Source organism: Sinocyclocheilus grahami, unplaced genomic scaffold (genome assembly GCF_001515645.1).
Source record: "Sinocyclocheilus grahami isolate Dianchi unplaced genomic scaffold, SAMN03320097.WGS_v1.1 scaffold764.1, whole genome shotgun sequence".
In the NCBI taxonomy this organism is placed as follows: domain Eukaryota; kingdom Metazoa; phylum Chordata; class Actinopteri; order Cypriniformes; family Cyprinidae; genus Sinocyclocheilus; species Sinocyclocheilus grahami.
In genome coordinates, this window is record NW_015505943.1 from 90,862 (window position 1) to 118,735 (window position 27,874).

The 27,874-nt window shown below is 38.4% G+C and overlaps 1 protein-coding gene across 2 annotated transcripts; it reads right to left on the minus strand.

The window, feature by feature from the left end:
* Positions 1-27,806, minus strand: LOC107561283 (cohesin subunit SA-2-like). 2 transcript variants are annotated; one of them, XM_016245696.1, is made up of 34 exons: positions 27,584-27,806; positions 18,846-18,978; positions 18,664-18,742; positions 16,658-16,801; positions 16,400-16,496; positions 15,581-15,657; positions 15,255-15,459; positions 15,024-15,175; positions 12,850-12,923; positions 12,587-12,710; positions 12,363-12,461; positions 12,112-12,191; positions 11,533-11,640; positions 11,204-11,315; positions 9,552-9,669; positions 9,351-9,454; positions 9,152-9,244; positions 8,968-9,057; positions 8,652-8,855; positions 8,071-8,141; positions 7,867-7,954; positions 7,287-7,367; positions 7,102-7,194; positions 6,852-7,026; positions 6,336-6,475; positions 6,143-6,244; positions 5,906-6,054; positions 5,690-5,818; positions 5,370-5,575; positions 3,974-4,202; positions 3,619-3,732; positions 3,376-3,502; positions 1,378-1,455; positions 1-1,100 (listed from the first exon to the last, which is right to left on the minus strand). In XM_016245696.1, the coding sequence occupies exons 2-34, from the start codon at positions 18,887-18,889 to the stop codon at positions 1,077-1,079; spliced, it is 3,810 nt and encodes a 1,269-aa protein (XP_016101182.1). In that variant the 5' UTR covers positions 18,890-18,978; positions 27,584-27,806; the 3' UTR covers positions 1-1,076. The 2 variants fall into 2 exon arrangements, with proteins under 2 accessions (XP_016101182.1, XP_016101181.1); XM_016245695.1 differs by having other exon boundaries at positions 1-1,455.
* Between the last annotated feature and the right edge of the window lie 68 nt (positions 27,807-27,874).

Genomic DNA, 27,874 nt, shown 5'->3' on the forward strand with positions numbered 1-27,874 from the left:
GCACCAATTTATATATTTATATATATATATATACCTTTATTTAAATGTAGACGTCTACATAGCTCTAATCAGGGAGAAGAAAATCTCCACCAGACATACTACACTAAGTTTTGTTTTATTAGAGACAACACAATGGCACTACTGGAGAGATTTCCTCTTCTTTGCTTGATCTTAGATTTTAGAGGGACAAGCGAGCAGATCTGATCTTTGGATAAGCCTTGTGACTCGGCGGAAGAAATACAGTCCTTTCTGTGCATCTCCACGGACCGACTGGGATTCTACGCGCCTGATTTACTAGAGCAGTTGGCACATGAAAACAGTTCTGTTGGTGCAAAGACAGCAACAGGCCCACTGAATGGTTGAGGTATTTAACATACACACCATCACTGATCGTGTCAATGAAATTGCCCCAAACCTAAAAAATGCACCAAAGGCAGTAATAAATCGGGGTGCTCAGAGTGTTTTGATTTAGGTTTCGTGTTGTATGTCATGAGTTTTAAGGGTGGAATAAAAGGAAACTAAATACTAGATATAAAGACCTGGAGATTTTCCTCCATTTCACATATTAGATAAGAAGAATAAAATATATCAATACTCACACTATGATGAGCAAAAACCTGCTTATAAATTACTACTTTACACCAGATTACTCACTATTACAAAAGGGCTATACATAACAAAGTTGTCTTTTAAGTTAAAAAAAGATGCATTCACCCCCGGTCTCAAGAAATACCACAACTCTAAGAGATCTCACATATGTTTCTTCAAACATGATGACGTTCAACTGTGAAATATTTATATATATATATTTTATCAGAAACTCATTTATGGCTAAGGACAGTCTGAGATTCCATGGCGTTCAGTATCTACTCTCACTGTTTTGCACGATCAGGGAAAGCCCACACAATGATTGCAAAGACTTTGAATTGCTCCTTTATCCTTCCTGCGTTTTAGTAAGTGTCAATGGTACGAGCTGATTTGGATGCCAATCACTCCATTGAATTTAATTCTCTTTAGAGAAACAATGTGAATTCACGCAAAACGTCTCTTCTCTTCACACGCCTCCAATTATAATCTTAAAACATGGGCACTCCCAGGACCTACAAGAGAAAATGTTCAAATTCAGTTCAGTGTTTAGAGTTACCAAACAAATGTTTCATTCAATCATCAGTCCAGATGGGTCTGGTTAGTATTTATAATAGTGAGATGCTCTCCTCCCTCTCTGTCTTTTTGCACAAGGGCAATTCAAACTATCTGAAATCACTCCTGCTAGTGCCATCTAGTGATGATCTCTCTTTCACGTCCTTAGTGTCGGAGTGAACGAGTCCCCCATTACCGCTGAAAAGCATCATAACCCAGGAAATGAGTGCTTCTTACAGACTCATCCATGATAGAGGCAGGGTCGAAAAAGTCGGGCTTCAGTTCCGATCTCTCTCGTCGATTCTTCGATGGGGGCTACAAGATAGGAAAGAGCAGGCAGTAAAGATGAGATGTATTAATTTACAAAATGCGACACTAAATTGCGTTACATTGAAATATACATACTAGTGTTGTAGGTCTTAAGACCATTTTTGGAAGGTCTTGGTCTGGACCACATTTGTACTTGGTCTCGTCTTGGTGTCAGACTAAAAGGACTTGGGATTTTGTTTCAAGACCACAACTGCGGGGATATCACTAAATTGCCAGTGCATTGTCTGATTTATTTGTTAACATCATTAATGTGACTGGATATAAAATGTCCTGCTTTAAATGCAATCAATAACTAAATAACAATAATAGTTTGATTTATACAAGTGGATCTCAATTTTTGACTTCAAGATCCCCTATTGTCCACAACAATATTTAAAGGACTCCTCCACTCACCCAAAATATTTTAGAGCTTAGCATGACTAGAAAGATGTATATTCATAAAAACAAACAACAACCAAATACTGAGAAATATCTTGAATTTTTAGCTGTTTTAGTTTATTTTAAAGCTAGTTTTGTCTTATTTTAAAGACATCTTGAGGCTCCCTTGGAAGTTCGTTGGGGCCCCCTGGCTGAGAACCACTGATTTATACTGTAATGCTGGGTCAGAAATTAATGAGGGGTTGTGTCAAAAATGTCACCCAAATGAATACAAATACCCACAAAATTCAATATATTGATGCAAAAAAGTACTTGTATGAGATCTGTATTTTTATATTATAACACATGATATAATTAAAGGTCCCCTGAAATGCTTAGAAACACGCAGCTTTACTCTATGATTCTAGAGAGCATTTGATTGGACAGAAAGTTTGATGAGAAGCTGAAGTACGATGTGACGTCAAAAAAAACGTTGAGCCGTTTTGGCGGAAGTGACGAACTGCAAGCTTTGAATGCTTATATCTTCTAAATGCGAATTTTGTCACTGTTTTGGAGCACACTGCCTTATAGATGACCTTAAGACTAACATATTGATACTAACACCCAAAAAACACCCTTTAATTTTGATTTCATGGGGACTTTAAGCAATATCAAAAGAGCAAGAGCAATTCTCAACATTATTTATGCAATTCAGATGCAGTTTCTGTGCCACCACTGCAGAGACAAAGATGAATTTTGTTGTTAGTGATTTAATTTGATTGGAAACAGCTCTATATAGCGTCTAACTATTCTAATAGTATTTAATGATTTAAAATAAGACATTTCTCGGGCAGTAAATGTGGATCTTTCAGAAGAATTTGAGTAGTGGTGGTCTGGTCTTGATCTTGTCTTGGTCTCAACACACACTGGTCTTGTCTCGGATTAGGTGGTCTTGGCTACAACACTAATACATACACAGAACTGTTCAAAAGCAGGGGTAAGAACGAATTTAATACTTTATTAACCTTCATTCAGCAATGATGCCATAAATTGATCACAAGTGACAGTAAAGATTGTTTCATTTTTTTTTTTTTCATAAAGATGCTGAAAATAATCCTTTTTTCACCAAAAAATATTTAGCAGCCCAACTGCTTTCAACATTAATAAGATAATAAAAATGAATGTTTCTTGAGCAGCAAATCAGCATATTAGACTGGTATCTGAAGGAGCATGCGACACTGAAGACTGGAGTAATGATGCTTTAAATCACAGAAATAAATTACATTTTGAAATATATCAAAATAGAAAACAGCTATTTTAAATTGCAATAATATTTCACAATATTACTGTTTTTACTATATTTTTGATAAAACCAACACAGTCTTGGTGATCATTACAGACTTCTTCCAAAAATTACAGACTTCTTAAAAAAAAAAAATCGTGCATACCCCAAACTTTTGAACAGTAATATAAATGGTCATTTACACAAAAGTCTACTCCTAGAGACCAAAATCATAAAGACATTTGGTATTAGCATAAGCTTATTACCAGATCGATATCCATGGTGTCAAAGTCCATGCCTTCATTGAGATCCTCAATTCGGCCTTCTGATGACATCATCACATCTTCCACAATGGGTTCCTCATCATCCTCCATAAGGCCTGTTCCTCGACGACTGCAAGCATTGAAAGACCAAAGGCACCATATTTGTAAAAAAAACAAACATGTTTTTGTGTGCATTCAAACTGCATTTACCCACTGAACATGAAGTGCACTGTAAAGTTCCCTTACATGGCATGCTGAAGGTTGCTCCTTAATTTGGCGTAGTTCATAGCTCTCTCCTGCTGCTGTCTGGCCACCTCCTCTTGCTGCTGTCTCTGTGCTAGCATCCAGGTGACTTGTGTGCTGTTAAACAATAACATCACACCTCACTATATTTCTTCAGTCCCAAACTGCACTAAGCAGCACACATGCTTTGACTAGAACGGAAACGGTGGTGTAGAATAAAGGTAAAATGTGCGAAAATAATGTTGTTTTTTAAAAACTAAGCATGAACACATGCTACTCTGCACCCCATATATACAATCAAGCCTTTCGAAAAAAGCTGATCAGCCACCCCTTTAAGTTTGAGTATCAGTGCTCTTACTTGTAGTCCATGGGTGTTTGGTGGTGTTGTGGCTGAGGGGTCTGAGGGTGTGTGTGCTGCTGTTGCTGATCGGGGGTCATGGTGTACACCCCCATGTAGCTCTCCTCAGGACGCAGGCGTTTGGGCTCTCTCATGATGGTGGAGGTGAGGTGGGGTGAAGGCATCATGATGGGCGTCTGCATGCTCTGCTCACGGTTCATCCATACTTCACTGCTGCTGCTGCTCTCCTCTGGACACGCAACAGAGAGCAGGACAAGCATTAAAGTCACAATAAATTGGAAACAGTGGCAGATCTCTTCTTATGTATTGTGATGTACATTTGATTGTAATGGATTATAGAGAAAGAAAAAACGCAAGGCAGGGACTTTGTTCGGTGCATCAACTGTTGATTGGATTTTTGTGACGTGTCCACTATTAAAAATGCAGATGGACATGAGTTTGCAGGGGTGGGATTAAAGCGATAGTTCACCCAAAAATTTGTATTCTGTCATTTACAGTTTCTGGTCCCTATTTTTCTGGTATCTTTGTCTATACTAGTGCCGTGTTCGATACATCGATACGACGATGTATCGTCACAGAGATTTGACGATACGAGTATCGATACAGCTGTCCCTGTATCAATATTGTGGCACGTGTGCAGCAGTGGACCGCGCTTAATTTAAATACAAGAACAACGTTTAAAACGGAGTAGAAAAGTACAAGGTTTCTAAAAAATAATGAATGGAGCATAATATATAAGCTACAACAAGTTTTAATCTGGCCGCAGAGGAACACAACCGGGGTTGCCTGATATAAAGAGCCGTAATCCTCAAAACAGAGCTTCCCACTTGCGCAATACGGAAATATCTGCTAAGTGTGCTAATTATCTTTGTCAACCTGGCAACCTTGTACACGCGCGCGCTCTCTCCACTGGATAAACGCGCTTGCCTTCTGAAAACACTGGTTAGCTTGCAGTTTAGCTATCTCCACTTCAATATTCTATTATCAGAAAAGTGTAATTCATCAAGTGTTCATTTATGAGAGAGAGAGGCTGTGCATGTATGAATTACCACCGTTTTGCCGCGTTTCTCTATTAACAGTGAAGCTGTGGCTTTAATTCCTTTAGAAACAATGTTTCCAGCTCCTTGTTGAGAAAGATAATGTAGCTCTTGAGCGATTAAGCTATTTAGTTGATAAAATTGCGGGGCAGCGCTAAAAAGTTTGTTCTTGAATGTCTGAGTGATCACGTGATCTGTGAGAGTGACTGAGCGTGTGTGTGAGTTAGATACAGAAGACTAGCATTAGTTTAGAACTCTTCAAATTTGTAGTTTTTTTTAAATGTAGAGAGTGTGTTAAAACACATTACATTACATTAAACACATTATTTATCTGATTTCTTGAATTCAAACTGTTTTACCTTCTGGTAATTTCCTCTTGCCAGTGGCAGGCTTAGCTTTTTTACTCCTGACGGAGGAGCCTCGGCTACTGATGCCACTGACCACAGACATAGTGTCATCGTCACCCCCTGCCTGCAATGAGTTCCTGTAAGAGATGAGTGGCAGCCAGCAGTCTTCTCTCTGCAGGGCCATCTGAAATGTCATGAAGCGCTCCAAATACATGTGCCTTTGGGAAAAGAGAGAGAGGACCAACATTAGATCCAACCGCTAATGAATGATCCACAAAGTGCCCTTACACAACTATAAACACCCATGCTGAGATCAATAAATGGTTGCTTACACAGTCCGCTTGTCCTGACGCATGAGTTTGGATGAGAACTCGCTGAGAATGTCAAGAAAAGCCAGGTTGAGAGGAGGATGTCCCTCCCCCTGAGGATTGGGCTCTTTGAAGGCAAACTCAATACCGTCCCTTTAAAGAGAAAGCAACATGGGGTGTAAACATGCAACTCCACACACAACTGGTTTTTCTGCAAAGAAGAAATGAATGGAAGCTTACTTGTGTAACATAGCGATGGCCTCTCTGGTTTTGAGCTGATCCAGACCAAAAGTCAGAGAGAAGCGTCGAGCGAGCTCTTTAATGCCGCAGAAAGCTGAGGATGAGCGGTCAAAGCTGGGTCCCAGATCTGACAGCATCTCATTGAATAGCTGCTCTCAGCACAGGAAGAAAGACATATCAAGGACCTGAGAGTAAAACCCATTTTGATGGCAGATATAAAACCTTATAGTCACTGACCTGCTGTAAGCTCAGAATGAGTGTCTTTGCACACTGGATTTTGTCGATCTGTCTTGTCTTGCTCATAGTTTCCTTGATGATGTCACCGTAGTCATTGTAATACTGGACAGGAAACAGAAAAACTTGCATTTAAGTGCATAATAAAGTGAAGTAATGATCTGAAAATGCATATTCAAAGAATAAACAGACTCACCCTCATGTATTGCTTGAAAATATCTGCACCAGTGTTTATCTCAACAACATTGTAGATAATGAGTTTGCAGTATGCGGCCAGCAGGTTTCGCCTCTTGTGCAAAGCTTCGATTTTACCGGCTTCATCATCCTGCTGCCCATCTGTTTGAAAATAAAGGAAAACAGACGTTCAAATACTGCTCATGAATCAGCTTGCACTAGAAGGAAAACTGCTGCCCTCTAGTGGTCACCTTTTAAACGCTGCTTCTTGACAACAAATGAATCAAGGCAAGTTGATATTTGTCCAACAACTCTCCTTTTAAACTAGTCAGTCTACTTCAGCTAAAGCTCTGTGCACAACAGGATTAAGTGTTGCTAGAGTCTCTAATCTCTAAATCAATTAAACGCTTCTAAAGCCAATTTCCTTTGTGTTGTCTTAGTGTTAGCATTCAACATTAAACAGCCAGGGGCACTAAATCCATTCAGCAAAGCCTGTTAGCTCCAACTGAAAGTCATTATGCCATTAGCAGTGAAAGACCTGTGCTGTTGCTGTCTTCATCCTGGTCAATGAAGACGTGGTCGAGGATGAAATTGAGAAGATCGGACTGCAGGGACGCCTCAGGTGTGTATACTAGGGGCTCGAGAGCCTCCCTCCCACCTGAGATGATCTGATGGCTGAAGATCAGCAGCAGGTCACAGAGGATGGTGAAGGCCTGAGGGAGAACATACAGTCAGGTACAGGCTTGTGGCATGAGGGATAGTGACATATTGCGACCATTGATACAAACCTGCTCTTTGACGGCGGTGTTGACGCTGGTTAGGTAACGCTGGCACATTAGACAAAACGCCCTCATCTGCTTCCTCAGAATCAACATGTCCTCCTACAGAGACCAAACGCGTTGTTGACATCCAACAAACCACAGCAAATAAGGGGAGAGGATGAATGCATACAAATCATATGAATGGGAGCTACCTTTTTAGAAGTGCCCTCAGAGACCTTGGCTAAACTCCAAAGAATGACGTAATGTGTGCACTGCAGTGCGTGAATGACAATCTGAAACGTCCAGAGAGACAGTAATGTTACCCAACAATCATGAGGCAAAAGCAAAGTTTCAGCTGATTTCGAGGGGTTATATCTATAAATGCCTGGTTTTGTCTCAGAGTAAAAAGAAAAGAAAAACAGGTAATTGTGAGATAAAGTTTAAAATAAGAAACAAAATCAATTGTGAGACTTCAAGATGCAATTCTGAGAAATATAGTTCTAAAAAAGCCATAATCATATAAATTAGTCACAATTATATAAATTGATCACAATTATGAGAATGGTGAATCTTAAGTTGCAACTATGAGAAATAATCACAATTGTGAAAGATGAAGCCTCACAATTGTGAGATATGAAGTCACAATTAAGAAGAAAAAAAAGTGGCAATTGCGAAAGATAAAGTCACTATTAAATGAAAAAAGTCATAATTAATATAAAGTAACAATTGTGAAAATTGTCATTAAGTCTGGCCCAGTCAAACCTCAACAATTCTTCATATGCACATGAATACCTGCTCAGGCATGTCTCCATTTTCAATACCAGTGTTCAGTAACTTGTAATTGCTGGTGAAGAGGTCCCATTTGGAAAGGTCATGAGCACTAAACACAAAAAAAGGTGTGGAATACGTGTTAGAAAAGTAAATTACAGCCTTCACCTAAAGTGATAAAGAGAAACACTTGATAATACTCAGGGAGGTGAGACAGGGAAGCCTTACTTGTGGAAAGCTGTGATCCTCTTCAGTGTGGACAGAACTTGATAAGCATCATCTTCATCTGGGTCTTCACCCTGTGGAAGAAACAAGCTATAAATGACAACTGCAACTTTCTGAGCTTCTGATACATGGTGGCAGCATTCAGAAAGGAATAGTTTGAATTGAGTACAAGGGATGAGTCAAATTTACTAATTCCTTAACTCACTAGTAAGACTAGTCTACTGGCCTGTCTTAAGGATGCTCTGAATAATAAAGGCTATATTAGAGTCTATATTATATATTAGTCTTGTGTTTAAAAACAGCTGGATGTAGATTTTTTTTTTTTTAAACTGAATCTGAAATATTTTAACATTGCCTATACATATACACACACACACATACACATATATATATATATATATATAGAGAGAGAGAGAGAGAGAGAGAGAGAGGGAGAGAGAGCTAATCAGACTCATCCATACAGAGAAACCTCCAAAACAAAAAGACACAGTGTGTCACGCACAAATACTCTCGCCAAACTGCTGTTCCTATGCAAACATCAAAGTGCTCCTGATGCTCCACCCTGAGCCGCCCGCTGTCCTCACCTCCTGCAAGAAGTCCTCTAGTAGCCTGTTAAATTTGTCCACTTGCTCATCCAAGAGCTGGCTACGGGCGATATCCACCCGGTTAAAGATAGTGAACTCCTCGTTGCACAGGGAGTGGTAGGTTTTAGAGCAAGCCTCGAGCACATCTGTGTCTGTGTGCTTCTCCACAATCTCTCTGATTTGTCTTAACAATGAATCCAGGTGCTGTGAGAGAAAAAAAAATAGCTTTCATTCATATGCTGCACAATCAGCCTATTGTGAATAATCTGTGTTCATTCAGCGCATTTATTCTGTTTAAACGATATGCAATTCAGACCTTTTCCAAACGCCCTGTGGTATAGATCTCCAGATCAAAAAACTGGGGCACCTGCAGCAGATTTGTCACTTTCTCTGCATCCACAGAGTACTGTAAGAAAGAAAGAAAAAATAAAACATATCGATCAGTTTCAATGGTCTGTAAATACCATTTCATGTTGCCTTAGATTTCAATAGGCTTTAACCTTTGCAAGTAAAGCTGGCAGTGATATAGCAAAGAGCTCCGTCATTCTCGTCCGGTCATCAAGCTGAGTCTTCTTCTCCTTCGCTGTCAGAACCTGAAACAAGATCAAGTGAGAATTGAGAACAGCATGTAACAGGTAATGTGTGAAAGCAGGGATCCGTCTTCAAGGGCTGGTCGATGCGTGTGGCATCAGGTCTTACCCTCTTGCCTGTGCCTCTGCCCACAGGAGGATGGCACTCTGCAGCCTGACGGATGGTGCACAGCATGATCTCTATCAGAGCAGTCTCCTGTCTGTCCGTCAGAGCTGGAAAACACACACAAAAGGTAATTAATCTCTCACTCCCTTTGGAGCAAGTAAAAGTCAACCCTGTATGATCCGGTGGTGTGTCACTGGGTCGGACCTTCCTCTCCAGGCAGTGGCTCATCTAATAGTAGGCTGATCATGCACTCCCAGTCCTTCAGGATCTCTCCTGCACAGTCCCACATGCTGTCCACTAGGTAGGCTGCATGCTCGTGAAGCTGAGGATCAAAACATAACACCTTATAACATCTTAGAATTATTATTCAAATTATATATAGGTAGGTAGTAAAAAATGTTTATGACATGTCAGTAGCTGAAGCTATTTTCATGGCAAAATCAGTTTGTTTAAAGGGGTCATATGATGCGATTTCAATTTTTCCTTTCTCTTTGGAGTGTTACAAGATCTTGGTGCATAAAGAAGATCTGTAAAGTTGCAAAGACTAAAGTCTCAAATCCAAAGAGATATTCTTTATAAAAGTTAAGAGTTAACCACGCCTACCTAAAACGACTCGTTCTAACACGCCCCCACATATCTATGTCACGATCTGGGAAGGTTTGCATAACGCCGCCCAAATGTGCACGCAAAGAAAGGCGGCGTAACTTTTAGTCTCACTGTAGTTTTGTTGTCGCTGCAGCCATGTCCTGAAGACGCTGTGTGCTTGGTTGTGAAAGCGAAACTACTTTGTTTGGTCTTCCAAAAGAGGACGATATCCGCCTCGTCATGCCTGGAGCTTATCCGTGCTGGTCGCTGAGGGAATACTTCAAATTTCACCGTGGACAAAACGGAGTCCAGCCCGCCTCAGCTCACTCTATCCTGGCCTCAGCACACGCTAAGCCGGGGCTTCCCCTCACGCTAGGCCGCTGTGTTTTTCATTGCCACTGATGATTCAAACGTGAGTTTTGGGCAGTGAAGAGTAGCACTTGTTGTTTGTCATTTCTCCGATCACAAATGCAGACAGAGTTTTATGTTTACGCGGCGCGATGCAATGCAACGCAACACGTAAAAAGACAGTATAAGTCATTATAATCAGTAATTGTGTCCCCACTGGATGCAACAAATGCCTCGTTTGTAATGGGTTTTAATGTTTATGTCTCGTCGCTCTGGCCGGACACGGCATCAACAGTATGTGAGGGGCGTAACATTTCCATCTCACGCTTGAGGTATTCGGCCAATCACAACGCATTGGATAGCTGGCCAATCACAGCACACCTCGCTTTTTCAGACCGATGAGCTTTGTAAAAATCGACGCGTTTCAGAAAGGCAGGGCATAGAGGAGAAACAATAATGTACAGTATGTGGAAAATAATGTGGTTTTTTTTACTTTAAACCGCACAAACATTTCATTACACCACATACACAAAATAATGTTCTTTTTAGCAGCATCATATGATCCCTTTAAATAAAGTTTGGAATAACTGAAGCTTTGCCATCACAGGAATAAGTTACATTTTTGAATTTATATTCAAATAGAAAACAAATAAAATTAGAGCATAATTATTCAGAGCTTCCATGACTGCCATGCTTCAATATTAAATTGTATTTCTCTTAAACGGTCTACAATGGAAGAAAACTGAAACACCACAGCACACAGAAGGCGTGTTTGCGAAAACTGTTTGAAAATCATAATTTTTGCAATTCTGTTTAATGGCACTGGTTGCACTGAAGTTGCACCCTTCAACTTCATCATACAAACAGCACTGACTTGATTGATTGACACTTGATTCGCAATGATGTTGTTGATGTTAGCTCACCTCACTCTCCAGGAAGAAAAAGACAGTGGTTTTGATGAGGTTGGCGTTCACACTCTGTCTGCCTCGTCTCTTGGGCATGCTGTCATCTTCAGGGTCTCGATGACTGAACAGTCTGCGAACAAAGATGAAAATGTAAAGCTATTCAGTTTACCTCAAGCTATTGTTGTCTCATCACCATGTCTATTCATACACATCTCCACTCAGTGTAGATGCAGACTATTATAACTTTTAGTAGGTCAGAGACAGGGTTTATAGAAAAGCAGAAATGTGAAGCTTCCTGTACAGCTTCATGGTATATGAATGAGTGAGTGAGGATGAGTGAAACTCACTTCTTAAAGAGGAACTCTCCTGCTGCCACAGCGACGGGTCGGTGGGCTGAATACACAAGGTGGTACACGCTCTCACAGTCTTCTGCAGTCAGAACCTCATCACTGCTACTGTAATACCAAACAACAACAACATATGAGCATCCTGTCATGCTGATTATCACAGCTGGCTGTGTCTACAGTGTTGCCTACACATTTCACTTTTTTTGTACTGAGAGCACACTTATTTCACTTAGTGAACGGTGGTTTATTTTGATTCAATAACCACTCTGAAAGATTCAGCTGATTTGCTGCAACATTTCCTATTATTATCAATGCTAAAAAAATTAATGAATAATAAAGAAATGTATAATGTTACAAAACTTTCTACCACTATTAATCAGTTTAATGCTTCATTGCTGAAAAAAGTATTAATTTCTTTCAACAAAAAATTGAAAGAAGTGTTGTCTTGACAATTGTTTTGTGGTACACATTATTTTGTGTTCTCATATTCAATTCAATTGACCAACTTATAAGTCAAATAAAATATAATTATTTTTGCATGAAGCAAGAAACTGCTATAGCAGTATGTTTTACACGTACTGTAACACCAGTGTGAGCAGTTTTATTGCTTGCACTGCAACGTCATACTCCTTGTCCAACGTCATGGACACAATGCGGTCCTGGTGGAGACAAACAGACAACCCATTTTATTTTAAAATATTGAAAAGATACATAAAATCGACAAAATCATTTAATTAATCTCTTAACACTTTCACAGAGGAGTATTCTGATGACTAATTACTGTGTTTGCTCTATTTTGGATGAGAAGCTTCCCCAGATGGTTCTCTCACCTTGAAGCGGCTGGTGAAGAGCTCCAACTTGGCATTGAGCTCGCGGTTATAGTACAGCCCCTGCAGAGCCGTGAGACACTTCAGACGCACCTCACCTTGCTGAGAGGGAGAAAGGAAGAGTGTTACGGTTTCGTTCCAACTCCAGGATTGTGTCGTGACTAACTCCATCTGACTCTATATTTAGGGATTAAAGAAATAGGAGAGAAAAACGATTGAATCCTCACCTTGTCGTGCATGGTCCAGCCCACGTACTTCAGATAGCTGTCGTTAAGAAATGCATCACTGTACATTTTCATCCACACGCCAATCTCCTCGATGCAGATCGCCCGGATCTCTGCTATTGCATCACTGAGGAGGAATAACAGAAGCACTTAAGCCCACAGACACCCACAGGAACATATCAGAGTATTATTGAGTAATCACTGAAGTAGTAATTGGTGATTCAAGCTTGAGCTGGTAGAAAATCAATGCTTATGAGTGTGCATACCGATATCGGTGAACAAATACACCCTTGAAAATGGCATTCATCATGTTCTCAATCTCATCTTGATTTTCTTGCAACTGCAAAGAAAATAATTCATTATAATCATTGCTGTAGGCATTAAATGATAGCAACCTGCATTATTAATCAAAAGTTTGTATCTAAAAATCAAAAGTATATCTTATATTTGAGCTTCTTTAACATCACTGCCTTTTCTCTTAATTGCAGCTCTGCTCACTTCTGCCTCTTGGTTTTCTTTCTAGTTTCTATTTATTATTAGTTTCTCTCAATTGGAATAACAGCTCTCTCCCTCTTTTCAGGTCAAGGGCTCACAAATATGTGATTCATTTAGTGTTATCCATGCTTATTATATGGCCCATATGTGACCATATCTATCTTTGATGTGATCCTTTAAGAAATGTGCAGGCTGCTGCTCCAACCTCAAACCCTCAAGCATTAAAAGGTAGTTCACCCAAAAATGAAAATTACCCCATTATTTACCCACCCTCAAGCCATCATAGGTGTATATGACTTTCACATTTACATCTCTGCATGTTTGCGGTGTAAAAACACGGGCCGATTTTTGCTTTGGTCTGAACAAAAATGGCAGACGGGCTTCTTGAAAATGCAAATTCATTCTCTGCCAGCAGGTGGCCCTTTCGGAATGGCAAAAATAAAATGGTTTCCCCGGTAACAGCAGCACACAAAACAGTGCAGCACCTAACTTAAATGTGCAGCGCTCATGTTTATTCAATGAAATCATAGCCTTTTGAGGTTTAATCATCACATTCAGCCATATCACAATTCTGGTCTTTCCATCCCCAAACTTAAGACCTCTTGAAATCATAATTAAGACTTTTTATGGCCTTAAATTTGATTCAACTGATACAACCTGGACAAATGATAGGTTCTTAAAGTGTGTTATTTTTAGATTTTTATATATATATATATATGCACACACACACACACACACACACACACACACGCATACACCCATGGTGTTAAAGGTTTCATTAAAAAAATTATATACATTTTAATTGATTATCTATAATATTTTATTGCGTTCTAAATGTTTGTAAAAAATATTTGTTAAAATCCTTATTCAGTAAATCACAAATGACTAGATGTAAATCCATTGTTTATAAAGAGTGGATTCCCTGAAGAAATTCAGCTCTTCAAACTTCACTTTAGAATTCAGAATTTTAATTATAATGAAAATGAAATTAATACAACAACTATTCTTATTATTTTAATAAACATTTTTATCTGGAGAGGTGTGTTAACATCTATGAACACTCCTAATTGCTATGAAACAAAAAAATGTTTGGGAAAAAACAACTCATTACAGCTGTTATACCGAGGAAACCTACTATCCTACATGGGGAAGGGTTTGATTATTGTTGTGGTGTTGGAGTCAGATAAGTTCACAACCAGTGTGGTAGGACATACAATCTGCTACTACACAAAAAATAATTTCATACCTCAGTTTTTAAAAACAAACAAGCAAAAAATACGATCTGTGGGGCGAGTGCTGTATGCTTGCTCCACTGACTTGACCTATAAGTGTTTTTCTGTACATATATAAATCGAGAGCATGCCACAGATGTTGTCACATTCCTCTAAACTAACAATATTACAACTCAGCTTCTCTGTGTGTCCACGTGGTTTAATGCAATACTATCAAGACATCAATAAAACCTCTCACTCACAAATGCAGATGGCTTAACAGCAGGGGCTGTTATTACATAACCCAGTTAATTTACAGCGCCAGTTAAACAGCTTTCGTACTCAGGCGAGCTCTAACCCCATGGGTGCTGACAGAACGAGCTCTGTGGTTGACCCGAGACCCCACAATAACACAGTTTTCATTAGAATAGGATTCTTTTTTTAATTACTTTATCCATGTTTACTCAGCTTTAAAGTAGGGGGAAAGAGTACAGATGAAATGTGCTGAGTGCTTGGTTGGTCGTGTGTTTTTGTGGCTGTTGGCCAAGAGAGGCGTAGGTGTTTGGAAGGAAAGCAGCAAACGCTGCTGTGACCTGGCTGCCTCACGCAATGTTCCTCTGAAAGCTTCACTTATTCACTCTTCCCTTTTCAGCTTTCACGGTTGTTCAAAGACAACGCCAACATGCAGAATTTATTCAGACATATGCAGCATCTCTGTCTCAGACAACACTCACCTCCTTGCGTTTCTGAAGCAGAAGCTCTAGTCTGTCATTGGCCCTCTTGCCAATCATCTTGTTCCTCTCTGCTTCGTACTGCCGCTGAGTGTTGTCCATGTTGATGCTGAGGTTCAGAGCTACATTCACGAGGGCCGTCATCAACTTCATAGCTATGGGAAAAAAATCATTGCATCTTGTTTGAACTAATCAAAACAAAGTTTAGATTTACAAAGCAGCAGAGATACTGACCTGCCAGTGTGCTGGTGTGTCTGAAGGCTCGGACTTGAGAGTCAGAGAGGCCGGTGAGCAGTGAGATGACCGTGTCCATCATGTACTCGTCATAGATGATGCTGTACTGACACTGCCGTACCAACACGCCAATAAACTCACAGAAACTAGACTTGAACTTCTTCCACTGCGGCCCGGCCATGGTGAGCGGGTAATCACCACTGTCCTGCAATAACATCAACTCTCACTGGTTAGCGTGTGCAAAAAATAATACATAGAAAACATTAGTGGGTGATGAAACATGTTCTTCAAGAAAGCCATTTTCAGGGTTGAAGAGTGAAGTTTACCTCATCAAACTCTTCTGTCATCTTCCTGATGATCTCAGAGTTTTGCATGTTGCGGAACATCTCACCCGTGACAACACCTGTAAAGATAACACTTAAAATAAGACTTAAAATTTGGTACGTTTTAAAAAGTAATAACATTAAGAAACAAAACTGATATGACCATTAGTTTATACTTAGCACAGGACTTAAAGGTGTACCAAGTTTATGTTGCACCAGCCAATTCAATTATTAGTAGCTTTTTTAATGAGGAAAAAAGTACTACAATGCACTACTAAAAGAGTCTTTCATGATGGAACACAGAAATATTTAGCAGAAATCAAAATTATTTTTTTTTCTCCATATAATGAAACTACAGGCCCGTTCACAACGAGAGCGATAACTATTCTGACAACTATGATATCTACAATAACTATATTAGAATCCACACCAAAAATGATCAAATTGTTTTTTAACAGAATTTTGGTAATGATTTGGGCTTAAATTTTAGTCTGTTCCTCACACAAAGCTATCACATGAATTAAAACAGCTTTGAATATAACACGAGAAGAACCACTTTTATCATGGTTTAATGTCCTTTTAGGAGCTTGATAACCCCAGTCATGTTCATTATATGAAAGGCAGCAGTGGAAACATTCTTCAAAATATCTTCTTAATTGTTCCACAAAAAAGTTATGCAGACTGGAATGAAGTAATTATGAATAAACAATGAAAGAATTTTAATTTTGGGTGAACTATCCCTTTAACTATCATGATTATGTCTGTCATGTAGCATTTATTATCTACGAGCTCAAACCAGATCACATGAAAAATGACTCAAACCTTTGCAGCCAGAGCACTGGATGAAGAAATTGATCAAGTCGAGAAGTGCGACGTCTCTGTCATATTTGTAGGACTCAATCCAGTCATCAACGACTGACTGCAAAAGAGGAGAGCAGAAATCTTGCAAAGGTCAAAATCTGCTCGACTACACAGTGGTACATCCGTCTGCATATTCTCCTGCCAACACTCAAATCCCTCCAGAAGCCACAAACCCACATGAGGGCAGTGTAAAAGCCATAAGGTCATATGCTTACTGACCTGCATGGCACTCTTTCCCAGCCTGACCACTTCAAAAAGCATGACATTTTCCATGCCGTTTTCCTGGTGGTGACCGTTCATGCGTCCAGCTCCTTTCCCCACTCCTTTCCCTTTCTCTCCAGGGCCCTTCTTTCCTTTCTTCGCCTGAAGCATAATGACATCACAGGTCAACAATGACGAACTGGATCAAACTCTCCACAAGTGAAAAATTATTAAAATCAGCAACTAGTCAGCACACCGTTAGTGTTCCCAAATATCATGTGCAAATTGGTTGCAAAGAGTTTTATTTATTTAAATAATATTGTTCACAAGCAGATTGTACTTGTACAAATATGCTGATTTAAATTAATTTGTTAAAATTTTTTATATAAACTCATTTGTTTGATGGCAAGTTATACAGAAACATGGTTACCTCATCATTCGTATCGTTATAAATTGGCTGAAAATATACTCACACTCAGGCCATTCAAGATATGGATGAATTTGTTTCTTCATCAGAACAGATTTGGAGAAATTTAACATTACATCACTTGCTCACCAATGAATCCTCTGCAGTGAATGGGTGTCCACTGAATGTGTGTCAATAATTCAAAATATCACTTCCTCCAATGAAAAAGTCCATCTCCTGTTGTGCTCTCACATCAAAAATCCACTGACATATTTGTTCAGAAATGTTTTGGACTGTTTTCTCTTTTAAACTGTGCTCAATCTGTACATATTTCTCTCCTAATTCATAGGGTTGGGTACCGTTCACACTTTAACCGGAACGGTACCGGTATCGGTACCTGAATTTCGGTGCTGGTACCCAATGGTACCTTTTTTCGGTACTTTAATCTCTGCGTAATTACAAAAACATTTATTTCAGTGAAAAAAATAAGTCCAAAAGTCTCAATTTCAACATTTTGAACAACAGGGCCCTACAAACTTTTTCTTTCATTCTTCTTTTTTTTTTTCTCCAGAAATTCTTGTTTGAATTTTTCTGAAAATCAAATGAAGGCATTAAACATTTATTTGAAATCAAATGAAAATTAAACCCTTTTATTTTTTGCCAAACAGACTGAGGTTTACTGTTGAAATTAATACATGGAAGACAAATTGTGTGAATATTCCTTTAAAACATTTTTTAATAGGCTAATAATTGTATTATTATTGTAAAAGTGATTAATTAGTTGTAATATTTATTTTTATCATTTAATTGTTTTATTTAAATTTGATAGAAAATTTAATATTTAAAGATGTACATTATACTTTACAAAAGTAATACAAGAGTAATATATTTCTGTTTCATGTTAAACCGTACTTTTATTTTGACAGGTTGCAATGAAGTTTCTGTGAAGGCTCGCCCTGCGTGTTGTTTGAAGGAGTTGCAGGGGTGACATCATGCCACAGGGTCTCTCTTTCTCTCTCTGTAGCGTATGCCCCCAGATGCGTTCTCAGGTATCGAAATTTGGCACCGATTGATTTAACGTGAATCGGTACTCGGTAGTACCGACGCAATTCGGTCAGTATCCTTAAAAGTACAGAGTTTGGTACCCAACCCTACTAATTCATGACTTTTTCACTGGAGAAAGCAATATTATGGATAGAGGACTCATATTTTAGCCGGAAGGAACAGTTTGAAGTCAAAAACTTCTTGATGTATGCTTTACAAACTGTGATGTTTTCATCAGCTGCTTGGACTCTCTCTTTGACGGCACCCATTCACCGCAGAGGATCCATTGGTGAGCAAGTGATGCAATGCTGCCTTTCTCCAAATCTTTTCAGATGAAGAAACAAACTCTACATCTTGGACGGCCTGAGGGTGAGTACATTTTCAGCAAATTTTCATTTTTAAGTGAACTATTCCTTTAAGTCACAATCTTAAGTCATGAAAGGTTCACGATCTCTGGCCAATAATTAGCTCCAGAACCATTTCCATGGAAAAGGGGTAAAAAGCCATTTAAAGGAACCTTGTGAAATCTTATAAAGTCTTTCTGATAATCAAAAATGTCAGAGTCCACTCATACCTTCCCTTTCCCGATGATGGCATTCCTCCCATCAGGATCATCGAAATCAGTTTCTGATGAGAATCGGGTGTCAGTGTCCCTGTTCACACAAACAGATCAATATTATCAGAGTGCAGGAGAATGTGTGAACGCATGCATACACACAATCTGTATTCATTACATCTGTGTGTCTGTGCACTCACTGAGTGTAATGAAACTCTGTTTGTAATTCCGGTGCAGCTATCATTTCTTTAACATCTTCTGGTCCACTTCAACTTATCAAGGGTTTTGTCTTCATACACACAGGGCAACAGCAGGTACTTTTGTCTCATAAACCTAAAACATTCACACACAAAATGGGAAAAAACATGATGTCCTTATGTATTAAGAGGTTAAAAACAAGCACACATACATCAGCAATCTATGAATTCTTGCCAGCTTAATATTATAAATCAACTCTGGCTTTTTTTTATTCATTTTTTAATTGCTGGCTTATATTCATATGTGTCAGCTGGCTGTCGCATCGCATCTCAGTTTTTCATGTTCTCAAGCTACGAGAGGTGCATTTTAATACAGTCTGAATGTCACGGTGTACAGTGTTGACACAACCTCCTGAGAGACAAACAGTTTGCAAGGTCTCATCAAAAGTTAAATGGTAACCAGTCACAAAATTAAAAACCTCTCGGACACACTTGTGTATACTCGTTGTTCCTGAATTCTAATAGTCAAAGCCATGTTATTATTGTGTTTTCACGTTCATGCTTATTTATACAAAAATTATACAACAAACATAATCATAAGTGCAGCAGTATATGTTTGCTATTAAAATTAAAATGCCTCCAAAACAATTACAGTTTGGTCGTTTTATGTCTGCAACTTAACTCAGTCTGTCATCATGGATAGGTGAATAAACACAGTTATATTGTAGCCACAGTGGGGCAGTATGGCTCCATTTCACCGCTCCTGAGCAGATCACTCAGACAGAGACTCTTTCAGTCAAGAGTGAAGGAACTCCAGTGAAAGCTGCAGGTGCACCTCTTATTTCTAGTAAAAGCACCATTTCAAAACAACGATAATATTAATAAATACATAAAAGCACATCATTTTGCCTTCAGAATTATTTCTTCATTTCTTAAGTTAAGGATATTTAAAAGCATACTTTCACAAAAAAATTATAGACCATATTTTACACACAAGACTACCCTCCAACAAAGGGGTTCAGACCAGAACATGACAAAGAACACCTTTTCTGACAATGCTGTTAAAGGGATAGTTCACCCAAAATGACAAATCAGACATCATTCGATCTCCCTTGTGCATTTTATTTTTGGGTGAAGCATCTCTTTAAATGTGCTTATGAATAAAAGGACAGAAATTATCATTTCTCTGTGAACTAAAACTGTTTTCTACACCAGTTAGTTCAGACTTAAAAAGACAAGCCAAAAGACAAAAGACTTTAACATGTACAGCCGAGGAGGAAGATATTAGAGCAATGTGATAATATCAGCCTATGAGTGGACCACAGTTCTGCTGTGAAACATGCCTAAAGTCACAACCGCCTGTTCATGACAGGTACACAACAACACACTGTAATAAATAATATCATGTAACGCTCACTGAATGAAAGACTACCATGATTCACACTGAAACAGGACATTGGGCCGGCACATATCAAATTGCATACTTGTGAACTAAATGCCGTTGGCTATTTACATCAGTCACAAACAAGAACTGCTGTTGCTAGTCAAAGACAGGTGGTATTAAAGAAAGGAGAATTAACATTTTAGAGATCATTTCAGTGAACAAAAACCTGGATACAGCATCAGCACAGAATGAGCTCACATTCACTGTACAGTGCTGTTCATCTGCCACCACTCAGACAAACACACAGTCCCACACCTTTGACTGAGATGTTTCAGAGTCACTGCGCTTTATGCACTTTCAGGCAATCAAACCAACAATCAATTAATTTATATTTGCCTCTTAAGCTGGGTCAGGAGCAAATTGGGTTTTTTTTCTCTTGAAATTTTTTTTTAATAGCAAACCTGTAAGAAAGCATAAAATGTGTACACATTATACTCATCATATTTAGTGAAATAATGAGTATAAATAATTTCACTAAAGAAAGATTAGACATAAGTTATATAAAATATATTTTTTTATTTTCCCCAAAAAGGCAGATGTGGGGTAAACTGTGTCAGGGACCACGAATAAAATGGCTAATACAGATACACTATTTGCTGCATATGCTATTATGAGTTATAAAATTAAGATTCTGTAGACACGGTTTTTTAATGTCGTTGGTGAGGAGGAAAGCCTGTGTGTGTCCTATGCCTTAGCGGACAGCATGAAACTCACAAAAAATAAATAAATAACAGTGAGAGAATAATAATAATAATAATAATAATAATAATAATAATAATAAGTTATTCTCTCTATGCTATTTTTCAACGTTTCAAGTGATGCAGGTGTTTTTTCCCCTGTAGGTTTTTTAAATTAAAAAAACATTAATTTTTCATAATGTTTAGTGAAATTATTTGGTAGTCTGAGGGGAGCGCAACCAAAAAAGTTTGAGAACCACTGGTCTAAAGTGAACAGACAGCGTTTAAAAATGTGCAGTGCACATGTTTATTACAGTGACTGTGAATTACCTAAAGTAGTGTGGTAAAGCAATAGATTTGTTTTGATATTTCTGCAATCTACTTTACTTTGTGTGATTTGTTACTGACTTTCATATTAATGTTTACACCAGGCTTATTTTTTGCTTTATGTCGTCATAATTATTACATGTTTACAAGGTTGGAAGTTCAACAAATCAGTCAATATACTGTGATTGTAGTTGTTAAACATGGAAATGACTCACTGCTCTTGTTTTAATAACTTTTGTATCTTTAACAAGCATTCATTTTTAATTTATACAGTCAAATATGAAATGTAGTTTTACATTTGATTACTTTATTTAATTTCTGTACCTAAAAACGGTTAGACCTACCTAAAAAACCTGAAAAGCACTGTTTATTTTATTTGTATCTTTGCTCTATTACATTTATTTGTGCTGTTGCTTGTATTTAGATTATTTGTTCTTATTTTCACAATATAGTTTTTTCCCTAAACATAGCACATACCGAACCGTACTGAAACCGTGACTCTTAAACCGTGATACAAACCGAACCGTGAGTAAGTTGAACCGTTGCACCCCTAAATACTATACAAATGTTGATTTTTGTTTGTCTGCTGCATTTCAATATTGAGAATATAAAATCATTTTTGTTTGTTTTATGTTTGTTAAACGTGAATGTTTACAATAAAATACAACAAGAATACGATTTATTATTTCATTAATATGTGGTAGCAGGAATCCTAAAATAAATACATAATTAGAAGTATGAGTTTTCCCTCTCATAGAGGACCTGAATGAATGAATGAATAAATAAAGCTTACCCCTCACTGAATTTAAAAATATAACTAAGGGAAAATATTGTATTGGGGCGTTACTGAGATACTACTTCCCCTCTTACGAGATCAAGGCAGTGCAACAGAACACTAAAGAGCAGATGGCATCTGTGCCGTCACAACAAAAGTATTTTCATCAATGATTTAGCAGGTTTAACCTTTATTTCCTCCCAGCATTGTGGAAATACCACGCATTGCAAAATGACTCAATTAAAAACACCACTAAACAACAGCACGAGTGTGGAGAATAGGTCTTTATCACACTTCCGCATTCGAAAAGCGCAAGTTTCAGATAGCAGCGTAAACAAACATCTGCTGCAGCCTGTCTCAATGGCTGTGCCCATAGCACGGGATTGTTGTGATTTATTTATGTAAAATTCAACACCGCTACGTCTTCTAAAGACACCAAACTCAGTTTACAATCCTGAAGATGGTTTCATGATATTCCAACGTATATTTTGTGACTTAAAGGGGAGCGCGCAATTATTTTATTACAGAACTGCACGATCACGCAAAAATACATTTCAATTAGCCAAAGCTTAAAATGTTAATTACGACTGTTTTGGATGATTAAATTAAAGGTTTGGGGGAAACTTATTGTATTAAACAATAATGCTCACATTTTTCATGCATTTACTTTACGACGCAATCTTCAATAATTACATCAAGCTAAAGTTGTTCAAAAACAACTAGACTGACCATCATAAACGAGTCATATCCTGCAATAATATCCTGCGATTGAGTGCAATGATTGAATAGCATTATACAAAAACGGCAGGTTAATCACAATATATATAATGCAAGAATAAGCAAAATAATATTAAAAATAAGTTTAAATCAGTTTGATTCTTCCTCTGCACCATTTTGGAGATCTCCGGTCTGCAGTTATACCTACTTGGGCTGTTCTGGGCTGTGCGCTGAAGATGTGCCCGCGGTTGAGAATGAAAACAAGTGGGCGTGGCTCGCTGAGTCCGCCATATCGCGTGGCTTCCTTGCTGATTGGCTATCAAGATTCCACCATTTCCACGAAACATCTCCGAGAGCCAGAGCTTCAGGTCTACCTCTGTGCCCATATAAGGAAGTAACACGTCCGCCCTTTTTTACACCGCATCCAATCAGAGCCCGCCAGTAACATTTGTGGACGTAAACATGAACAGAGAGAGAAGGAAGGAACCGGGCCACCGCTGTAAAAATGACGCATTTAGACACTGCCCATTATTTCAAACGGATCATTTAGTTTGTTCAATGAATATTCTGAATTAATGCTCTGTTAAAAATATTCCAAAGAAAACAAGTTTTCTATATTAGCCGCAACACTTTGAATTCGACCATATACGTGCATAAAGAGGTGTGGCTTTCAGCACCTCAATGTGTGCAAATTAAATAAGATTTAAATAGCATAATCACAGAATACATTATCATTCACGAAAAAAAAAATAGATATGTCGAATACGATGTTCCTCGCTGCACCAAATGCACGGCAAAGCGTGTGCTGAGAATGTGAGATAACAGTTATGTAATACCCAGCAAGTAACAATAAGCAGCATTTATATGCAGTGCACAGACGCACTATAGCTCAATGTTATATAGTTGGCGATAAGGCGGGAATTCAAAAGCCACGGCATCATCTTCGACAATGCGTTTGAAGAAAAAGTGGCACCAAATGACGCTTCTATCCACAGCCATTGTGACACATGGCAATGCATGGCAATGACAGCTTAGCCCAAAACTAACACTGCACCATTAATCATCCCTTCTTTCCAGTTCCGGTTCGCTACCAATGTGTGGACGGATCACTTGTGTTTATAATCTGTCAAATACATAGTAATTGTAAACCGGACTTGGTTTCTATATATTAAAAATTCTGTCTAGACTATAGAGTATCCGCTTCCTCTTATATAATAATAGCATGTTAGTTTCTTGTCCTGTTATCCCATCAGTGTTGCCAACTAATTTTCAGGGGAAGTTGCTAAAGGAAGGTCTATTTGTTGCTAAATGACGTTGTGATGTCATTGCGCGATGACGTCATTACGTAATCACGACGCAAAATTGTGTCACTACATCAAATCAGCAAAAATCTATTTTATGTTAATTTAGATTTGTTCGTAAAATAATATAAATGCATAATATAATGTTAAAATATAAATAACTATTTTTATATACAACATTGAACACTTTTGAACGATTACAAGTTTTTTTATTAGCTAGTAGGGATGTAACGATTAACTGCGAGCCGGTTGAAAATCGATCCAAATATGTGACTATTCAAATCGGTTGAGATGCTAAACAAATCGCGATTGATTTAGGTGTAGGAGTTTATATGAATGCATGTCTGAGGTAGAGGTCTGCTACCCGACCCGAGCCCGACGGGTCCCGAAATACTTTCGGGTTGGGTTCGGGTTAATGTTTAATGAATATCTTCGGGTTCGGGTCGGGCTCGTGTTTATAGCTAAACTAAAACTATATGCAGTAGCCTAGGCTACTCTGCTTTCATAGACGCACGCACACACATTAGTGCACATGACAACTCAGCACAGAAACTTTTATTAGTAAAATAGCTTCAACAGGCTACTGACTCAACTTTATATTTCTCTGCAATGAGGGGGTAAAATCGCTGTTTTTGAAGGAACTAAGCCTCATTGCTTGTAGAGAGAGGCACGCAGATGCAGGTTCACACACGCAACTTTCATCCCTCTCTCTCCCTCTCACTAATTCAAATAAATGATATAAATAATTCAAATAAATGCGATCTTACCGCACTACATCTATGTGTCTGATTTAAAGCAGGCCGAATGCTAAGAAGCCTAAACTGACGAAAATGACCATAATTTGCACGATGGAAGAATTATCATCTTGTCGTATACAACCATTCAAAAACTCGGCAGTATTTATGTGACCGAGCCACCTGATGTTCATAAACTTTCATAACTGGTAAGTGTTTTTTCTTTTACCTTGTGAACTGGCCGAGCCTTAATGATTCCGTTTCTTTACATGTATTTGTTTACTGACCGTTGCATGCAATCGTGAAATACAGCATTTTTTTTTTTTTAAATTGGCTATTCGTTGTGTGAAGAAAAAAAAAACAATTTCGGGTTCGGGCTCTAAACTGAACTGTGCCACTTTTCATCTTGCGTCTGTATAACGCATATTAAAGTTCATAAGTTCAGCGCTGCTTTGTTTACAGTGGAAACCAAGGAAATTCTTTAAGCGCCACCTACTGGCAGAGAGTGAATCTGCATCTTATTCAGCTCATCCGCTGTTTCATGCAGATATTGTTATGTATAGTTTCACAAAACTGAAGTCAAACCATTCTATTTTTACTTCAAATTTCGAAATTATACAATCTAATTTAGATTAAAAACTGCTAATGTTACATGTATGCAGCATCTTTGTTTGGATCATGACTCAAATGCAGTGTTTTTTTAAATGGAAATTTTAAATGGAAAGAGCACAGACAAAGCCTTAGTTTGTTTATATGAAGAGATTTATTTTATTTGTGTTACTTAATTATTTGATTTGGGGCTTGTTTTAAAATTTCAATGTAGTTTTGTTATTTACATTTACATTATATTTAAATTTTGATATTTAGCGGACACTTTTATCCAAAGCGACTTACAAATGAGGACAATAGAAGTAATCAAAACAATCAAAAGAGCAATAATATGCAAGTGCTATATTAGTATATTATTATAGTGCTATATTTCAATTTCACAAAGAAATGTGCAGCATTTTGTCCAAGCAATAATAAAAGGACACATTTAATTTATAATTTGTCTTAAATCACATTTTGTTAAAAAAAAATTATAATCGTGAACCGAATCGTGAGTTGAGTGAATCGTTACACCCCTATTAGCTAGTAAACTAGTAAAACGACACATTCTGAACAACTATAGTTTTAAGCAGTGTATTAGTAGTCAGTATGCTACACTCTAAGAAAATAAACCACAGGTTTTTACCTGCATTTTAAATTACGCATTGTATTTTGTGTTTTCGGGTTACAACGGATAGTGGATAATTGATAATGGATAACGTCCTGGAAAATTATTAGTACCTTTGCAATTTTTCTAGATATTTTTCTTACAGTGTACTAACTGATCAACAATCACATGTACAAGCTACTAACAAGGTGTATCATAAATGAACAGTTATTAAATTATTACTGTTATTAATCAAATCGAACAACTGCAAATAGCAATAACTTAATTCACGTGATGCATGTACTTCTAGGCATCTTTGGTTTCCTCTTTTCGGGAAATTTAGATGGAGAATGTGTGCCTTTTTATTGTTTGAGTCACTTATCAAAAGCTGCTAAAAGTAGCCAAATAAAATGTGAAAATAGCTAAATTTGTTGCTAGGTGCTTTTGGAAGAAAAAGTTGCTAGGGTAGTCTAAATTTAGCAACACAATTGCTAAGATCCCATCCCAACTTAATAACATACAGCAAATAGTGCATCAGTATTAACCGTTTTATCAAGTGACAGATGAATTTGCCCCAAAATATCATAAAGTTTGATTGGACGCACGTCCTCTGCCGTCAACAACAAAAGACATGGGAAGTGTCTCTTCCACCTTTTAAAAGTTGATCGGCACATTTATTGTGCTGCCCTACAGAAGTACCATTACAGTTTCATTAAGCATTGTCTTAGCCCCCTGTCAAAACAGAAGCGAGACCCATTTTTGGGTCACGACCCACTGGTCCAGAGAAGCGAGAAATAATGGGATCAGCTAACGCATGGAGCTAGTATGTGAAGTGGAGTGCTGAGATCAGGCGGACGCTCGCAAACTCCTCCTCGTCGCACTTCTTACCACGGTATTACTTCATTACTCGCGGTGTTTTACTTCCAACGCACAGTTATCAACGTTAAACGACGAGCTCGTTAGCGCAAATGCAGGCTACAGGCGCGAAATCGCGCTACAATTTGACGGAGCGATTTAAAAACACGATCAGAATGGGAAGAAGAAAAAAAATCTCCATCTTGAAGTCAGTCCAGCACAGCTGTTTTCGGGATTCTCCATTTTGGCTCCGCTCGTTTCCAGTCATTATGCACACGCACCGACCACATGCGTACATATAACGAGTAAAAATAGGCAGCGAGTGTGTTTAAAATTGACAATGTGATTAAATTAGCATAATAGGTGCGACATCAGCTTTTCCGTCTCGGAGAAGGGGGGGAAAACATCGCGTCCTCGTCCTCCATCTTGCCTCTCAATTTGTGTTCCTGACTGTGCAGGCTAAGGTTAGCCCGCTAGCTAACTGTTTACCAATGAAACGCCACAAAACTACATTCGTTCGTGAAACCATAATACGCTTGTTTAAATTCCCAATGAGCACGGCGAGGTGGTTTATATGATTTAAACACGGCAACGGAAGCACGGCGGCTCGTTTCGTATCCTGTCCCTCGCTTACCAGGCTAGCGCGGCTAACACATCATCCAAATAACCCTAAAGCCACTAATTTCTATAAATCTCTCCGCCATTTTATCACTTACCCGATCGTCAGGGCCGGTTCCGGGTTGTTTATAAGGACTTCTCCAAGAGCTAGATGGACTCCAGTGGCTTTAAAGTGCGCATTCGCGGCTATTTCATGGATGTAGTTTGAAAGTGGCGGTCAGAGGCGGTTTTGGACACGCTCTTACCCCGCTTGCTCCGTTCGGTTTGTTGTTCCGATCACTCAGAGAGAAACTGCCGGTGTAGAGCTGCCACCTGGTGCTCAGCGGAGGGATTGCAGTGAGCTCGAGACCGACGTTTAGTGGTCGAGGCCCTTACGTGCAAAATGCTCA

Bases quoted from the DNA above. Each gene is read 5' to 3' on its own strand.
- LOC107561283 (XM_016245695.1), bottom strand. From the start codon at position 18,889: ATGATAGCTGCACCGGAATTACAAACAGAGTTTCATTACACTCA. The intron at 11,641-12,111 runs GTACGTGTAAAA...TTGGTATTACAG, and splicing joins CTGCTCACACTGGTGTTACA to TAGCAGTGATGAGGTTCTGA. The intron at 8,142-8,651 runs GTGAGGACAGCG...TTTCTTCCACAG, and splicing joins TAGAGGACTTCTTGCAGGAG to GGTGAAGACCCAGATGAAGA.